Source organism: Cyphomyrmex costatus, unplaced genomic scaffold (genome assembly GCF_001594065.2).
Source record: "Cyphomyrmex costatus isolate MS0001 unplaced genomic scaffold, Ccosl1.0 scaffold565, whole genome shotgun sequence".
Taxonomy (NCBI): Eukaryota; Metazoa; Arthropoda; class Insecta; order Hymenoptera; family Formicidae; genus Cyphomyrmex; species Cyphomyrmex costatus.
Genome location: NW_017279836.1, coordinates 1044310 through 1063326, shown reverse-complemented (window position 1 = coordinate 1063326; position 19017 = coordinate 1044310). Strand labels below are relative to the sequence as shown.

Sequence of the window (19017 nt, the reverse complement as noted above, 5' to 3'; positions counted from 1 at the left end):
CAAGGCAGTGCCGCTGCCGGTTATTGTTTCTCTCCTTCCTTCTTTCTCACTCTCTCATAATGAATGTGTCCGACGACGGTCTCGGACGGTGTCTAGCAAACACCACTTAGAGCGTTCGATGAAAGTCTCGAACGACGCCTAGCGCATATTTCTTACGGGGCCTGATGACGGCTCAGGCGAAGGCCCGTTTCTCCTTCACAAGTTCACCGGAGTGTGGGTTAACATAACCCCCCTCCCCCCGTTTTGAATACATTGTTTCAGAAGCGGATTTCCGATGCCACGCCGAAGGAACCAAACACGTGAGCGTCGCAAAATGAGAGTCACAACTGTTCGCCCACTCGAAATAGACTTTGTATATATATATATATATATATGCATATGCATAATATTAACTGTTTATTAATGATTCTTAAGGACAGCACATAGCTGTGTTCACATAATCTTAACCTTATTTACTGATTTTTATTATTAAGTGAGATAAATTCCATATTTTCACAAGTCCGTAAAGAATTTCTTGCTAATAAATTAATGAGTTTAAAAGAGTTTGCTGTGAACGATTTACGCCATATGCGATCTTTCTGGTATCGATCCTATTCCGACTTAATCAAACTGTAAGTCTTGTCACGTATGCCACTCTTCGTATCAAATGTTTGCGTACGTGCGATCCCCGTTAAATTAATAACTTTTGATCTTGTTGAAAATGATATAACCTTTATTGATGACTACAAGAATACGTCCTTTATCCAAAAGAAAAACTGAGACCACATGTCTCCCTTTTTAACGAACGAAAACTTAAACTTAACTTAACTGACTAAACGATAATCTAGCGCCACCGACAATCTGTGTACATCAGCGCCGCCCGCTCTAAGCGCCATACATCTAGCGCCATCGACTCTAAACGTAATACAATGCATGCTGGCGCCAAGAAAATTAAAACAAGGCGCGAAATCTAAACATTCTGCCTCCTTGAACTATCTAGTTCAACCAATTATTATGATTCCTCGATAATAGGAAGCAGAGCAACATTTTTTACAGTGCGTTTGTAATTTCCAGTTGTTGTTTTAACACTAATGACTCTAACTACACCATCTTGACCAGGATGAAGTTCGGTGATTCGACCTAAAGGCCAATATAATGGAGGAACCTTATCTTCTCGCAATATAACTAAATCGCCTATCTTAACGTTATTTGTACTTGATCTCCATTTTGTACGCTGTGTTAATTCATTGAGGTACTCCTTACTCCAACGATTCCAGAAATCACGTTTGATCTTCTGAATGTGTTGCCACTGAGACAATCTGTTTATTTGAGTATCTGTAAAATCAACTTCTGGAATTGATGAGAGTAGTCCTCCAATCAAAAAATGACTCGGAGTCAATGCATTTAGATCATCTGGACACGATGACAATGGCGTTAATGGCCTAGAATTAAGGACTGCCTCTATCTCAATAGTAAGTGTGTTAAACTGCTCAAAGGTAAAAAGAGTATCTTTCGTTACGCGATGTAAATGATGTTTGAAAGACCGCACAGCAGCCTCCCAAATCCCTCCAAAATGAGGAGACCGTGGTGGAATAAATCTCCAAACAATTTCTTGTTCGCTTAACCAATTTGTTATCGTATCCTTATGTTCCTTTGTATTTATAAAATCATATAGTTCACGCAATTTATTTTTAGCGCCGACAAAATTCGTAGCATTATCAGATAAAATAAGGTTTGATTTACCTCTCCTACTGAAAAATCGTTTTAATGTGGCTAGAAATGACTCTGTAGTTAAATCGCTAACTAACTCTAAATGAACTGCTTTAGATGATAAACATATAAAAACGCTAACATAAACTTTGATTTTACCGCGGTTGCGATGCATTTTTTCCTTTATCAAAAAAGGGCCGCAATAATCGACACCAGAATTTGCAAACGGTCGGGAACACACAAACCGGTCCCTTGGAAGATCGCCCATGGTATATTCCAGCAAACGCGGTCTTGCCTCAAAACAAGCTACACATTTACGGATAATCCTTTTAACTTGATTTTTTCCATTAATGGGCCAAAATTTTTGTCGAATACAATACAGAGTTGCTTGCGGTCCTGCATGTAGTTGCAGTTTATGAGTATGCTGTATAATCAAGTCTGTTACATGGTGCTTTTCTGGTAGAATGATTTGATGTTTTTGATCGTAACTTAAGTCTGAATACTTGAGTCTACCTCCAACTCGTAATATTCCAGCAGAATCTAGAAATGGGCGCAATGATATGAGTTTACTATTGCCCTTAAGATTGTTTCCTGTTTCTAATAAACGTATTTCATGTGAAAATGATTCACCTTGAACAAATTTGATTATAATAGACATTGCATGATCTAATTCAGAGCTGACTAAGTTCCCTTGAACCTTGTATTTTGAGCGACAATTACTAATGAATCTAAAACACCATGCCACAACCCTGCGAAGCACCACAATGGACGAGAACCGTTGCAACAATTCGAAATTTCTTTCCACCTTCAAGTTGATGGCTGCTCGCTGTTCAGGAATCTCAGCTAATGTAGGAGTAAAAGTTGGCCAATTTGATTCGTTTTCCGATAACCATGAAGGTCCATGAATCCACATTGTATGATTAATAAGCTGCGATGGAAAAGCACCTCTCGACAATAGATCAGCTGGATTATCGTGTGATGCTACATGCCTCCAATTAAATGATGCTGTAATCTCTTGGATAGCAGCTACACGATTAGCCACAAAGGTTTTCAAACGATATGGAGGTGTGTGAATCCAATGTAGAGCTATGGTTGAATCTGACCATAAAGTAACCTTGTTGATTGTTGTCTCAAAAGCCTTTAATACTGTTTGACAAGTCTGTGAGAGGAGGTGTGCTGCGCACAATTCTAATTTAGGCAATGAAAGTTTTTTCTTAAGTGGAGCTACTCTGGACTTAGAGCAGACCAATACTACACGATGTGACAGTGCTGCGTTTGTAGATCTCATGTAGATACATGCTCCGTAAGCAACCTCGCTAGCATCAGCGAATCCATGAAGTTGCAGTTCCACTGCTCCTGCTAAACAGATGTGTCTAGGAAATGCAATGTTTTTTAAGTCAGACATGCTATCCTTAAGTGTTCTCCACGCTGTATGAATTTCCATTGGAACTGTTTCATCCCAAGTTAATTGTAGTTTCCATATATTCTGAAGTAATATCTTGGCCTTAACAATGACTGGCCCTATCAATCCAAGAGGATCGTAATAAGATGCTGTTTGTGATAAAACAACTCGTTTGGTTATCTTAGATACTTCCTGATGCGTTGTCAGTCGGTACAAAAAACAATCTTGTTGTGGATTCCAGAGAATCCCTAATGTTTTGTGTGCCTCCATAAAATCGAAGCACCACTGCTCTTCTTGCTGCTCATTTGTTGGGGATTCAATGAGCTGAGAATGGTTAGAAGCCCATTTGCGTAGCTTAAAACCTCCGCTATTTAATAATTCTGTAATCTGAGTTTTCAATTTTATCGCTTGTTCAAGTGTTTCAGCTCCAGTTAATAGATCGTCGACATAGAAATCTCTCATGACGATATCTGCTGCCTCAGGATAATTTTGTTTTTCCTCCTTCGCTAATTGAATCAATGTACGCGTAGCCAGGTATGGTGCCGAGGACAATCCATACGTTATCGTGTTGAGCTCATAACTTCGAATGATTTCTTGAGAATTATTTCTCCACAAGATCCTCTGATGTAAACGATCTTCTGGATGTATGAGTACTTGTCTGTACATCTTCTGAATGTCTGCTGTAAAAACTATATAGTGCAAACGAAATCTTAGCACAATAGACAGAAGGTCCTGTTGAACTGTTGGACCACTAAATAATGTGTCATTCAATGAGATGCCACTAGTGGTTTTAGCTGACGCGTCAAAAACTACTCTGAGTCTGGTTGTAGTACTGGATTCCTTTATAACAGAATGATGAGGAAGAAAATATCCTTCTTTCTTGTTTACTTCCTTGACCTCAGTCATGTGTCCAAGAGCTTCATATTCCCGAAGGAAACTTCGGTAATCCTCGTATAATTCAGGCCTTGCGTTTAATCTTCTTTCTAAACTTAGCAATCGTCTTAACGCTATCTCATATGACTCGCCTAATTTCTTCCTTTGATTATTGAAAGGTAATCTTACTGAAAAACGTCCAGAAGATAATCTCTTGAAAGTTTCCTTATAATGTTGTTCACATTTCTCATCTTCCGGTGATAATATCCGTTTAGCTGGTAGCTCTTCTATTTCCCAGAATCTTTGCACAGCATCGTCCAGTGTACCTCGAGAGATATGGCATAAACTAGTTGTTAGAGGTTCAAGAGAATTAATCTTGCCAGAAACTATCCAACCGAACTTCGTTTTTTGTAATATAGTTGAACAAGAATTTAATTTAATCTGTCCTATACATAGTAACTGATAGAAGTATTCAGCGCCAATAAGCATATCAATATGCGACGGTCGATCAAATCCAGGATCTGCTAACCTTACATTTTTAGGAATGCCAAGTGATTCACGATCAATTGTCCTTGACGGTAAAAAATCTGTTAACTTACGAATAACTAAACAATTCAGCTTAAGTGTGAATGCATCAATTCTGGATTTGACGATAACATTTGTCGACAACTTAATTTGTGAAAGTGTTTCTCCAATTCCCTTGACGGGAACATTTACATTGGTTTTGAATAATTTCAACTTATCACAACATTGTTCCGCAATAAAATTCGATTGAGATCCCGAATCTAAAACTACTCTACATGAGTGGAATTTTCCTGTAACATCAGCGATATCTACTACGGCTGTAGATAATAAAATGTGTGAAGTGTCACTCAATTGTGAACTTAAAATCTGGTTAACTGGTTTAGAATCTTGAGTCTTGTTTTGCTCTTCCTGATAAGCATTCTCTCCGCTTGCTGTATGAGTATCCTTTGAATTAAGCGGGTGTAATAAAGTATGATGCCTACGATCACACTTCCTGCAACTACTTGCTTTACATGCGGAAACCTTGTGATTTGCTCTGAAACAATTAAAGCACAAACCTGCCTTCTTTATAGCATCTGATTTCTCACCTTGACTCATAGCCTGGAACTCTTCGCAGTTTTGTATGTTGTGATTCTTTCCACAAACATGACACTTAACCTTACTCTGTGTTTCAAGTAACGCCTGCTTTGGTTTACTTGATGTTACCTTATTCGCATTTAATTGCTTTTGATTCGCTGCATTCGCAGCATCCTTGGGTATCGCTTCTAAAACATGACATCTATTACGCAAGAATTTTAAGTATTATTCTAATGTGGGTATCTCTGAGCCATCTAGAGATTTCTCCCATTCCATCTGTGTTTTCTTGTCTACCTTTGAACTTATCAAATGTAAGAGTAATGCATCCCAGCCAATCACTGGCTGCTCTAAAGCCTGCAAAGAATGTATGTGTTTAAGTGCAGTGTCGATCAAAGTACTCAAACCCAGTGAAGACTCTTTAGTTACAACTTGCAAATCGAATAATGCTCTAACGTGATTTTGAATGATAATGCGTTTATTGCTATATCTCTCTTTTAATAAGTTCCATGCGATTTCATAATTCTCTGCAGTTGAAGTTAATGACTGAATAATGTGAGCTGCGTTGCCCACCAAGCATGATTTCAAATAATTGAACTGTTGTACTGTCTGAATTTTTACGTTACTGTGAACTAAAACATTGAATGTGTCTTCAAAACTTAACCACTCCTCGTATTTGCCATCAAATTTCGACAAGTTTATAGTGGGAAGCTTAATACCACTGTTATTTGACGTTAAGTTTGATAATTGAGTCAGCATTGCTTGCATATCTGTATTAGGCTGAGCATCAATGGTCGAAGCTACACTGTTTCTTCCAGAATCTAATTGCTTTTGCGCCCTTGCTATGGCCTCGTAATAACTGTCCTCAAATAGTTGTCTAGATGCGTCATCATTGGCATTTTCAGCTAATTCGATTGCCATATGCACTTCTTCAAATTCTGCGAGCAGAAGATTTGCCCTTTCAAGACGAACCTTTAAGACATAATAATCGCGATCGTGTACATAATCGTCTAAGAAAGTTTTAAATCTCGTGAGAGATGCTTTAACTAGACCGCGACGCTTCTTTAACCTGCTCAACTCGTTTTCAGCCATTGTGTATTATTTCTGAAAATGCCTCGTAATGACGCTGACTTCTATACTAACCTTAATGGTGTATCTTATTTGCCTTACTGTATTTCTCAAAGTATCTAAACGTTTCACCTTAATGTGGTAATCACGTTAAAGGTTATGCTTGCTAGAACGTGTATCCGTAGCTCTATATCCGATGTATCCGTTGTTCGTTATTCGTTGTATCCTGTGTCCGTTATATCCTGACTCGAAGGACCAAAAAATGTTCCGACTTAACCAAACTGTAAGTCTTGCCACGTATGCCACTCTTCGTATCAAATGTTTGCGTACGTGCGATCCCCGTTAAATTAATAACTTTTGATCTTGTTGAAAATGATATAACCTTTATTGATGACTACAAGAATACGTCCTTTATCCAAAAGAAAAACTGAGACCACATGTCTCCCTTTTTAACGAACGAAAACTTAAACTTAACTTAACTGACTAAACGATAATCTAGCGCCACCGACAATCTGTGTACATCAGCGCCGCCCGCTCTAAGCGCCATACATCTAGCGCCATCGACTCTAAACGTAATACAATGCATGCTGGCGCCAAGAAAATTAAAACAAGGCGCGAAATCTAAACAGATCCTGTTAATAATTTCAATTAATGAATTTTCTACTGTCAATGATTTTATATGCAACACAGATTTCTTTATCGATTACACGCATAAAGCCTAATTGTCTTGTATACATTCCTACTTGAATAATGATTACTTCTCTTGAAGAATTTAACTGTTTATTGTATACTTCTGTTGAAATATAATTATTTGTCACTGCGACTGATGTTTAGTCTATTTTGGTCGACGCTGGCGCTCGCCGAATCCGAACCTTCCTTATGTAATTGAACAAAATGCTTCTTTTTCTTCTTACCGTTTTATTACACGAACAAAAAAATTCGTTTTAAATAATTGTAATAGAAAGAACCTTGGCGTCACAGCACCAAGCTTGGCTTCCGAAAAAAATACCCTGGCGCCGCTAGACCCCCCAAAAAAGTACCTTGGCGCCGTCAGAGCCCGCCAGGACTCGATTACACTACTGAAAGTTCTATTATATGAAAAAGGTCAAGTATTAAAATTCCCTTTTAAAATTGGAGGTAACTTTAATGCCTCCACTTTGACAAAAAACAACATGGTTAAAACATATCCCCCTTGAAATTGTTCCACTTTCATCTGAAACATTTTCCTTGTATCATGAAAAATAAGCGTGTTGTCTATTTTAGACGCCTCACCCAGTCCTAGTGAGGAATATCAATGGCATCGACATCAAATTAACGTCAATTTGATGTCGATTCCATTGTCATTTCTTACTGGAGTATATGTACCGTACACATAATATATAAATTTATATCTTAAAAGTAAATATTAGCATGTTATCCATAAAAAATAAAATAATTAAAGTATCAAATCAAAACATACTGAACATTGTTTATTAATATTTCTTTCGTTTTCAAATTATTGTTTTTATGTGTCATAGATATAACGTTCAATGGTATATAGCTCCTTTACATATACAAAGGATTATACTCATTTTGTTACAAAGAGGTGTTAAAACTTTTACTTTGAGTGTCGGTGGGTTGTTTATTGGATCATTGGAATGTTGTGCAACGGTAAGAAAATAATATATTACGTATGTAAGAATATATTTGAAGTAACATTTATTATACATATAAGTAAATATATTATATACAATGTATATACATATATACTCTAATAATATCATTTTTTGTAGATGGTGAAAGCTTCGGTGTCATACTTTACTGTTATATATTCTACACGATAACAAGTCAAATATAAGATCAGATTAAATAAAAGTATAATAAATGTAGATGATAAAAAATTAATAACACGTTTCTAATATGATTATACATGTTTTTAGAAATAAGAAAGGCTACGATTTGAGTACATATATTTATATGAGTTGTGACGTGACACTTTTTGTCAGTCACTTTTGACGGAATTTACGCGGAGATCCTGGGTCCTCTAAGCGCGAAGGACGATGGATCCGTACGGTGGATGGGGCAGCAGCTCGTAGCCCAATTCGACCAATTTGGCCGTGGCACCGACCGATATTGCTCTTTTTCCATTTTTCTAAAATCCGCGGACACGCCCGCTTCCACACGCGGTCAAAACAAAACTACGAGTCCGATTCGGCTGAAATTTTGACAGTAGCCGTCTACGAGAATGTACTACACGTTAGTAAATTTCTCTTGCGATAGAAAAGCCATCGGGCGTTGAGGCTAAGTACTTATCGGACCACCCTCGTACATATATATATTTTATTATTAATGTCAACACTCATTGCGTTTTTGCACAAAACCTCAAACTCTTATTATTAGAACCGAATAAATACAGCAGCAAACTGCAAATGATTACAAGCTATTGCAAGCTGCAAGTCCTGCAAGTTAGAACCAGTGATGCAAACTCGTCCGCTTGCGGACAATAAAGAGTCTCTACTTGCAGGACATCAACAGCGTCATTCATCAGTACGGAACAGACTGGCGTAATAAAACATAACCAATGATGCGAATATCTATAATACTTACAACACGCGATCAGTGCCACCGAAGGCGCTGATCACGTGCTGCAAGCCGGCCGGAATTCGTATCTTTGATTCCTTGTGGCTCGTATTGGGTCTGACACTTAACTTTAAAAAAATTAATAAAAAGTTATTAGTTACTGATAAAATGAAACTAAATAAAGTTAAAAAGTTAGGAGTCTAAAATGTAACTGTTATGTTTGTGTATTGAAAGGGGACGGAAATAATTACGAAGCACATTTTTACTTGTAATACTTTTTCTAATTTTATCTATTTGACTAAATTTGACGGTTTAAGTAAAGTTTTTGTTATAATCAAGATATATTCTGTAGTTTTCTTATGAGATAAATTAAAAATAATCAATATAACTTGTTAAATAAAAAAATAATGTAAAGCATTACTAGTAAAAACTGGTAACTTTTACGGAATTACGGCTCCATGGGACATAAGAAGATAAAATACACGTAACGTTACGGACGCAATCCCCAGTAACTTTTTCGGACATCCGGTGCGGATTACGGATTGCGGGCTGTATGTGACGGCACCCTTAGAGACCTAAAAAACAGAGATGCGTCATTGAATTCGGATACTCTTCTATGGAAGGGGGAGAGGTAGGGAAATTCCCTTTGAGACCTTACGAGAGATTTTCACCGATACCGAGTTAGAATGATTGATGGTACTTGGTGAAGAATTAGATCCGTTTCAAGGTTGTGTGCTCTCAGTTTCAGCACAAGAGACAGGGCTTTGAGATTTGAGTGAGCTTGAAGATTTTAGAGATTTAGAAGAGTTAGAAGATTTAGAAGAATTGGAGATTCGTGCACTGTTAGCGCAGGGAGAAGATTCGATTGGTCTAGAAATGTTAGTTAGATTTTTGTTAGAGCTAGTGGCCTTATGCCGTTGCATGAAGTTCTTAGAGTCAGCGATACGATTCAACTGATTTTGAGGGGTTAAGTCTTTGTTAATTGAACTGGATTTAGAAGTGTTAAATGAATTATTAACCTCTGATAATGTACCTTGAGTAGAGTTAGATAATATGTGAGACTGCGGAGTAGCGTAATTAAGTGAGCTAGGAGTTGGAGAAGATTCGATGGAATTGTCATGGCAATTTGAGATTGCTGCAACCTCATGCAGTTGCAGGGTGGGTATCATGACTTCTACCCCGTCTGCGAGAGTATTAACTACTCTTATATACGCCTTGTCATTGACGCATGTGATGAGAGCGTCGCCAGCGTAAATGCCGTCATAAGAAAGTAAGCGAGGAAGATATCCGGTCTTAATTTCCGGATTTGAGATCCTTATCATAATGCCAAAATTTATTCGTGGCGGAATTATCACCGATTCTCTTTCCTTAAATTGGAACGAACAATTATTCCAAGTGATAATTTTATGTTTATAATTGATACTAGCGTCGTGCTCCGTAAAGAAGGAGGATCCCAATATTCCTTGCGGAATGATAGGGAAGTTATCAGGAACGACATGGAAGGTCACGATCGTGTGATAAAGGTGGATCTTGACAGTATACTGACGGCATCCTCTGTAATGCCTGTCAGATGAAGAATCTCCTTATCGTTAATAATTACCGTGTCGTCGAGGCAATCTCTTTTTATTGTATTAGGCTGTGCCCCTGTGTCGAGCATAAAAGCTACGGGGCTTCTAAAATCAGAGGATACGAGCTCGACGACGAGTATGTGTCCGTCGTCTCCACAGAGGATGTGGACGGATCGAGAATCGTGTCTACTGGATGGGCGGGACGAAAACCCGCCGGACCCCGGAGCGTTTCGGCGGCCGAGGCCTCTGGACGGTTTCCCGTCGGTGGTACAGAAGCAGATTGATTAGGGCTATCGAACTTGGTTGCATTAAACCGGTTCTGATTATATAGTCGCTTTTGACATTAATTTATCAAGTGGCCTATCTTTTTACAATAGTTGCTGATTTTCTGCCCGACGAGGCTGGGGCCGACGATCGGAGCGGGCTGATTATTTATCAGTGAGGGGCCTTGGGAGGGGGTGGAGCGAGCGGGGGCCGCCACGTGAGCCGCATCTTGCGCTTGATTATTGCGCGAGCTGGCGGGTCCGCGATATCGCGAGTCCTCCCTTTCAAGTCTCTTGTGAATTGCAATGACCTTGGAACAAGCTTCAGAAAAATTGCTGTATCCTTCGGCTCGTAGTTCGACGCGATATTCGCGTGGGAGTCCCTCGAAAAAGGAATCGAGAGTAAACGAATCAATTGAAGATATTTCGACCTCGGTACAAGATCAATCGAAGATAACCTGATCGCCTTCGATGATCGCGGTACGTAGGTCCTTGATACGACCAATGTAGTCGAGAATATGCTGCTCTGAGGGCTTTTTGTACGCATTGCTCAATTGTCCTCGATAATAATTGGAATTTCTCCCCGGACCGAAAGTCCTTTTGAGGGTCCTCTAGAAATTTATCAACTGAGAGGTGGGTTTCATCCTCTACTGCGAGATATGCGTGGTGCGACAATTTGTTGCGCAACATTCGAACTAATTGGGCTTCGTCAACAGACGGGATAGATTCTTTGGCCCTCTTACAGGCGCGAGAAAATTACCAGACGGGAATGTTATACTCGTCATATTTTGGCACTAGATCTAAGGCGTCGCGTATGTGTGACTTAAGGTAGGGCATATTAGAAGGGAAGAGCGGAGCCTCCGAGGTGGAGTTGAGACGCACACTGGGTGTTTGCAGGGCGCCTAATAAATTTGAAAGAGCGGGGGTGTCCCCTGAATCGGCGGCGGAAGGTGCGGAGGCCGATGGTCCCTGGTTATTTCCCGATAGGGAACCGATAAGCAGCCGAAGCATACCCTCGAGGGTATCGGTACGCTGACGCAGTTCTCCTTCTCTTTTCTTTGCCTCCGCAATTTCTTTTGCGAAGCTGAATGGGGGCGCGTCCTCGCCCAGCGGGGGAGAGGCGTCGTCAAAGCTATCACCGTCGTTATCCATTTTTAATTAGTAATTATTACGTTAACCCGCTAACTTAATAATAAAGAAGGCAGTCAATTATTGACTGTATTATTGATAATGCTTTCGCTTGAAATTTTACCCAAGAATAAAAATATATTATAATGGAGCGCGTATAGTATTAAAAGATGATATAATAACCCAGTTGCTATAGCAGCAGAGTAATAACAGAGCGCAATATATATATATCGCGATGGAGTTGGTGATGGCGATTTAGATTACGTAGAAGATTACGAGGCGGACATCCCAGAACCAGCATTCTATCGCATAGCGATATATTACAAATCGCTATTCAGCCTTACCCTATACTTGTCACCAGTTGCTAACCTTATATCTAACAATTTTCCCTTAGAGTATATATATATAAGAAAAAAACACATTAGCGGTACCATTAGAGTCATAGATAAAAGATTCACAAAATTAATCAAGAGGCATTAATACGACGGATTCTGAATAAAGCAACTAGACGATAAAGGAAAGAAAAAGAGAATGAAACATCCTACTTTGTGCAGCCAATTGTTTGCTGTATGTCAATGGTGCACGATTAACGCGGAGGTTATCAATATAAAGGGGAAGGGGAACGAATATTATAATAGTGACAGTGTCCCACGATAACAACATCCCACCTGTGACATCAATTGATCTCGAATCTCGAGACCATTTGCGCCTATCATGCATGCAAAGTTTATCCCACCGCTGTCGCCAGTTGTTACGTCCGGGTTTTCGTGCGCTTAACTATTCGCGACGTCCCGAACGCGGTGCGAGGGATCGGAGTTGGATAACAAGCGGGAAGATATCCAAAAGTACAAGAGTTAAGGGGATTATGGGGAAAGGAGAGGAACGATCAGAGCGCGAAGAGCGATAGTGGGCCGAGCGGAAGCACCGATCATCTCTCGCCTCGATGAGTAGCCTTCATTGGGCATAGTCCAGCAATTTAGCCGTATATAGAACGAAAAAAAAAATATATATATATCTACTAATCAAAATATATAAAAATAATTATTTACATCTATTTATAACCAGAGAGGAAAAACAAGTAGCTAGAAGAGCGAAAAGGGAAGTCAGTCCTCGCGATGACGTTGAATCTAGAGAAAATCGAGCACATTAATCGTGGTGATGATAGAGGCGGCAATTACTGATATATGTATACTAGTATATGTTCAACAACCGCCCTGAAGGGGCTATCAATGCCCTCAGATGTCATCGAGATTCATCATTTCAAGTTGAAGGATAGCAAAGGAATAAAAAGGAAAAAGAAAGAGAATAAGAGAGGGAGAGAGAAAAGGAAGACGTTGCTTAGAGGGAGCAATTCCTTTCTTTCGCCCTGAAGGGGCTCACGCGGCCCGTGTCAGGGTGGTGACCCGAGCGAGGGCCGGAATAACTCGATCGCCGATGACGACTTGCAACTTAATATACCGCGAGATTCGCAGTATTACCTCGACCGAAACAATTCGCGGGCTCGCTCGGATCGATGGCGCAGGTGGAAGCGCCAGCCTACGTACCGCGGTCGGGGCTTGGCGGGCCACCGGCAACGGACGCGTGGGAACCCTGACCGGGGCGGCCGAATCCGCGTCGGGAGGCTTTGGGCGCCTCGCCACGGCGGAGGGGTCCGAGACCCGGGGACGCGGAGGCGGAGGAGGAAGAGCCCTGACGACCGCCTCGACGCACATTGGGGAAAATCAAGAATTTACTGTTCAAAAATCGCTACGGACCGTAATTCTTAACCGATCAAAATCATTTTTTTTTTAAATTAATTGTAAATAAATGCTATAGAAAACTGTGGAGTTAGATTTTTAAAAATGGTCCCTTGAAATGTGCAATATTAATAATTATCTGGAAATTACTGTTAATCAGGAGTTGAATTATTTGAATTAAAGTTATTATTGCACTAAATTACATTACATGAGGATTTTCGAACTCAGTTACTCACAGTAACTCCTATTTCAATAAATTTTCGGTTTCAGGATCAATATTTTTAATTTTTTTTATCCATAGTCTCCTATGAAAATTTATGACTGGATCTGAAGAAGTTAGGAGCATAATATGAATAAGTTTTATAATATAAATTTATAAAATAAATAAATATATTATAATATATAATAAAATGTGAGTCTTTTTTTTATCCATGGTATTACATGCCCATTACAGTTCATAAAATACTTTTACATGAGAGTGATGTTATTCAACATTTTCATCTTGTGATTGGACAGTTATCAGAGGAAGCTGCAGATGCTCGGAATAAAGATTTCAAACGTTTCCGTCTTTACAATAAGAAAATGTTCTTCTTTATTAGCAAACGAAGATATTATGCACAAGCTCCTAATTTCTTCCGATTCAGTCATAAATTTTCATAGGAGGCTATGGATTAAAAAAATTAAAAATATTGATCCTAAAGCCAAAAATTTATTAAAATAGGAGTAACTGTGAGTAACTGAGTCCGAAAATCCTCATGTAATGTAATTTAGTGCAATAATAACTTTAATTCAAATAATTCAACTCTTGGTTAACAGTAATTTCCAGATAATTGTTAATATTGCACATTTCAAGGGACCCTTTTTAAAAATCTAACTCCACAGTTTTCTTTAACATTTATTTACGATTAATTTAAAAAAAAAATGATTTCGATCGGTTAAGAATTACGGTCCGTAGCGATTTTTGAACAGTAAATTCTTGATTTTCCCTACTGTGCGACGGTCGGACGCGAAGGCCCCGGAGGATCCGGCTCCAGCGGGAACACGGACCCGTCGAACTCGCCGGACCCGGCGAACCGGCTCCACAGTCTCCTCTTCTGGGCCTGCCACCCCGCTCTACACCCTCTTCGGGTGCGACCCATAACCTGTCGGATAATCATTCGCCATTGCAGTTAAGGAAGAAAACGAGTGGAAATATAAATGCGCTTATATCTACGATTTATATGGCTAAGGGGAAGGCGCGTGGACTTAGGAGGGAGTCAATAAAGAAAAGTGCTAGATTAAATAATGTTTCGGGAATGAACGCCCGAATATAGCGACCGAGTTCTGATCGCGACTGCCAGTGAGTAGCAACGATAAAAAAAAAGGGGGGCGAGGAAAAGGCTGCCACGTAGGGAGGCGCACAATTCCCTTGTTTGCAAATCGTTGAGGGGAATACTACTCACTGGGGGAGAGGTACCGCGGTGAACGTTCTCTTTGTTGCGTGAAACGTGCACGAATATTACGCGAGATAATCGCGAAACTATTTGTCGAACAGAATTCCGGCGAGTGAACGCGCGAGTATAGCGACCGAGTTCTGATCGCGACTGCCAGTGAGTAGCAACGATAAAAAAAAAGGGGGCGAGGAAAAGGCTGCCACGTAGGGAGGTGCACAATTTCCTTGCTTCCAAATCGTTGAGGGGAAGGTGCTACTCACTGGGGAACGAATTCGTACTCACTTGATCACGCACCCACATTCGCACATACACACAAAATAAAATAAAATAAAATAAAATAAAAGGAACGAATTAACAAAGACGATGGTCCATCATTGTTCACTTAAATATGTGTATAATTTTATTAATGCAACACACGAATAATTGAAAATAAACGAGAGAAAGAGACCGCCAATACGCGAATTAATTATCCGGGCAAAAAGAAAAAGAAAGAACAAAAACTTAAAAATAAGAAATTAAATAATTGCTTGATATGAGTTCGAATAGTTAATCGATTTTGCACTACGCACGATACAACCGTAAAATCGCAAGAATGTAAAATTGTGGAATACGGCGGAACGCGCACTACTTTGATTATACAATTAATTAGTTAATTTATACACTTACGCTTGCGTTAATTCTTACGACACCCGGCTCTTAACAATGTATCTTGAGAGTATCTCGCGATCGATTTACGCCGTTAAGATATATACTCAAATACTGATCTACCGTAAGTGATTTACAATTTTAAGAAAGACTCGATAATTTCGCTCGTGAAGGACCTTATAGTACTATTAGAAATAGAACAATAATGAACGAGAGCGCTCTGTTTCGCTCAATTATATAGGGCCAGCTTGGTGGCCGCGGCGTGTGGAAATGCCGAATTTCCACGAAAAAAGGGCAATAAATCACTTTTGCGAATATTTAATATCTTGATTATCGGTGGGCGCATCGCTTTGATACTTTGTATAATTTTACTTCGTATTTATTGAAAACGTTGTATCGAGTCGGATTTTCGTCAACAAGTGTGGAGGCGCTACGATAAGGCCGCATACCGAATTTTAGTTTTTTAGAATAGGTTTTCGCCCTATCTGTCAACTCGGATCAGCGAGTATCGCGCAATGCGCAGTAAATTCACATTTTCGTTACGCCTGTCTATCGTATTAATGATTTTGGTAAGAAAGGCCGATTTAATCGAGATAGTGCGGCGTAGTTTCGCGCAAGGTGCGCAAGTCAGCATAGTCATGCTCTCAACTATATCGTGGCATCAATTAAATCGAATCCTACCAATTAATTAATCGGCGTGAGGCGCCCGGGAGGTGGTGCCCTCGCGTAAGTGCGGCGCTACTAGGAGTTAATCAGGTACACAGGCGAAACGTACGGCGCAATAATAATGAGTGGGAAAGAGATAGAAGCCTCAGGGGAGAAAAATCGAGTCGAAAATGAGCGCCGGACGTAACATTGTAAATGAAAATAATGCTGAAATTTGACCTGATGTATAAAATACCTTACGCAAAGCATTATTAGTTAATTCGACTTCCTTCTGATTGTCGTTCCATATTATTGTAATTTCAGCTTGCAACTCTGTTATTTTCATGTTCAACAGTTCATTTTTCTGTTCCAGATTTTGTTTTTCTTCAAGAAATTGTTGCTGCTTTTCTTTAAAGCTTCGCAACCGTTTCAATAACATTTCCTTTGAAACATCATTTATGCTTTCTTCGTTTCTATAAAATACAAAATTTAATATTAATATATAATATATACTATAATATTATATCAAAATATACTACAATAATCAGAACATATATAGAGGAAAGCGGGGCGACTCTGTACATAAGGCTATTCTCTACAGTAGCGCACGCACGCACGTATGCACCAAACGCCGTCGCATGCTGGTCCAATAGCTACCGAACTATACGATATTCTACGATCGTTCATTGTCGACAAAATCTGAACTTAGAACTGTCTTAAAAGTAACTAAAAAGTAATTAACTTAATACGAAAAAAAATTAATTCATGCACGTAATCGCGAATAGTTACTTTTCAGAACTATTCGCCAATAGTCGTAGTTACCACTAAATTATTACTATTCACGCACGTAATCGCGAATAGCTATTTTTCAGAACTATTTGCCAATAGTCATAGTTACCACTTGTCTGCAAAACATTATAGATTTAGATAAAATAATAAAAATTATGGTTTTAAAAGGTTATTTTATTTTCTAACTGTAAATACATATACGGCAACAGCTGAAGAAACAAAGAACAATCATTATTTTGTGAGTTTAATATTTTAAATCGTTTTAAACTATAACTGAGAGAAATGTAAACAATTATCTTGTAGGTTCGAACACAATTTTTAAAAATGTAACCTTACAAAAGAGAGAATTAACTTTTATAGAGAACTCTTGTAGGCTCGAACGATAACTTAATTAATGAGACCTTACAAGAGAGAGAGAGAGAGAGAGAGAGATAGAGAGATAACTTGAATTTTGAGGTAAATCTTTTGTAAGCTTGAGCACATTCTTACATATTGAGACCTTACAAATCTAAGAGAGAAAGAAAAAGAAAAATAAACAAATAAGATGCATGCTAACCTTCTGTAAGAGAATCAGATGTAGTTTTCCTTTAAATTGAGTATTTTGACTTTCATATGTACGTATCAGTCAAATTTCGAGAATTTCTATATATTGAATTAATCTTTTGGATAAATCCCTTTTTTGAATGGTTATCAACAGATAACTAGAATCAATAATTTATGGTCGAGATTCTTCTTTTTATTTTAATCCTTTGTAGAGTTTAATACTCGTAATTATGAAGAATCCGAAACACACACCAAACTCTTTCTTACTTACAAGAAGGAACAACAAAAAAAGCGAGTTACGCCGTCTCCTAGCAACCGCCTCGTCGTTACGAGGCGTCGACGAGCGGTTACTTTTGATTTTTTGAACACCACTGAATTACTATTCATGCACGTAGTCGTGAATAGTTAGTTTTCAACTCTATTCGCCAATAGTTGTAGTTACTATTAAATTACTATTCACGAACGCAGTCACGAATAATTACTATTCGAGTAACTATGAAAACTGAATAGTAACTACAAAAATCTGAATAGTTCTTAATAGTTCTCAATAGTTCCTTTCCATACAGGTGATAATTGAAACTTATATTATCATGTATAGCTCGGTCCACAACCTTGCTTTAAGTGGATATAAGCGATATAAGCGTTAAACTTTAAGTGCTAGGTGACATCATATTCGTCCTTAAACTTACTTTAATCCATAAAACATAAACTGTAAAGAAATGGACAATTCCCATTTCTTAATGATTAATTAAGTCTTGGATATGTGCATCAGTCAATGAGAGAGACAAGAAATGACAGTTGCAACACGTAATGAAATTTTTCCTATTACCGTGCGCAAAGTTCGAACTTTGCGCAACTTAATAGGAAAAATAGTATACGATACTCGTGCGCTGCGTAGATGTACCCACACTCGCTCTTTTGTCGCCCTCGCTTCGCTCAGACGACAAACTCGGCTCGTGCGGGAATCACCTACTTTGCGCACTTGTATCGTAATGTACTATTATGTATGTGTATCGCGAGTGATGACTCATTTTACTTTCCATGTTATCAGATACTGCAGATCTCATTAGTGATGAGATCTGTAGTATTTGACAACATGAAAATAAAAATTGACAGAATTGATGACGAAGATCATAGACATAGTATAAATAGACCGAACATTGCCATATGCCAGACAAGGATATCGATGGCTGGCGCGTGCGAGAAGGAGAAAACACAATTAGATTTTTCGTTCTCTCTCTAACAGAAGAAAGTGGGGGCTGCATCGTACTCCTACTTTCTTCTGTTAGAGAGAGAACGAAAAATCTAATTGTGTTCCCTCTTTCTCGCACGTGACTGCCATGTCTCCCGCCGCATGCTCGGTCTATCTATACTAGTCTATGACGAAGATCTTGTCAAATATGTCAAAGCAAATTCAATTTTATATGACAAGTCTCGCACACTATAAGAACAACAACATTCGCGTTATTTATTGATCTCATATTTATGTTTAAAATGCTAGCTGCTATGTTGCATATAACCTTCCGTTGCCTGATAAATACTGATGCCTTTTAAAGATTAATGTTCATATTGTGGACT

At 38.9% G+C, this 19017-nt stretch overlaps 1 protein-coding gene across 1 annotated transcript; it reads right to left on the bottom strand.

Annotated features, from left to right (window-relative positions):
* Window positions 1-991: 991 nt before the first annotated feature.
* On the bottom strand, window positions 992-6154 carry LOC108779200 (uncharacterized). The gene is made up of 3 exons (XM_018546565.1): window positions 5470-6154; window positions 5360-5419; window positions 992-5253 (listed from the first exon to the last, which is right to left on the bottom strand). Exons 1-3 carry the CDS (start codon window positions 6152-6154, stop codon window positions 992-994), a joined length of 5007 nt encoding a protein of 1668 aa, XP_018402067.1.
* Between the last annotated feature and the right edge of the window lie 12863 nt (window positions 6155-19017).

What these genes read in the sequence shown, in the direction of transcription:
- LOC108779200 (XM_018546565.1), bottom strand. Translation starts at nt 6,154, where the DNA reads ATGGCTGAAAACGAGTTGAGCAGGTTAAAGAAGCGTCGCGGTCTAGTT. An exon ending in AACTAAAGAGTCTTCACTGG is followed by an intron (nt 5,420 to 5,469) that starts GTTTGAGTACTT and finishes CATTCTTTGCAG; the next exon opens with GCTTTAGAGCAGCCAGTGAT. An exon ending in TACATTTGATAAGTTCAAAG is followed by an intron (nt 5,254 to 5,359) that starts GTAGACAAGAAA and finishes GTCATGTTTTAG; the next exon opens with AAGCGATACCCAAGGATGCT.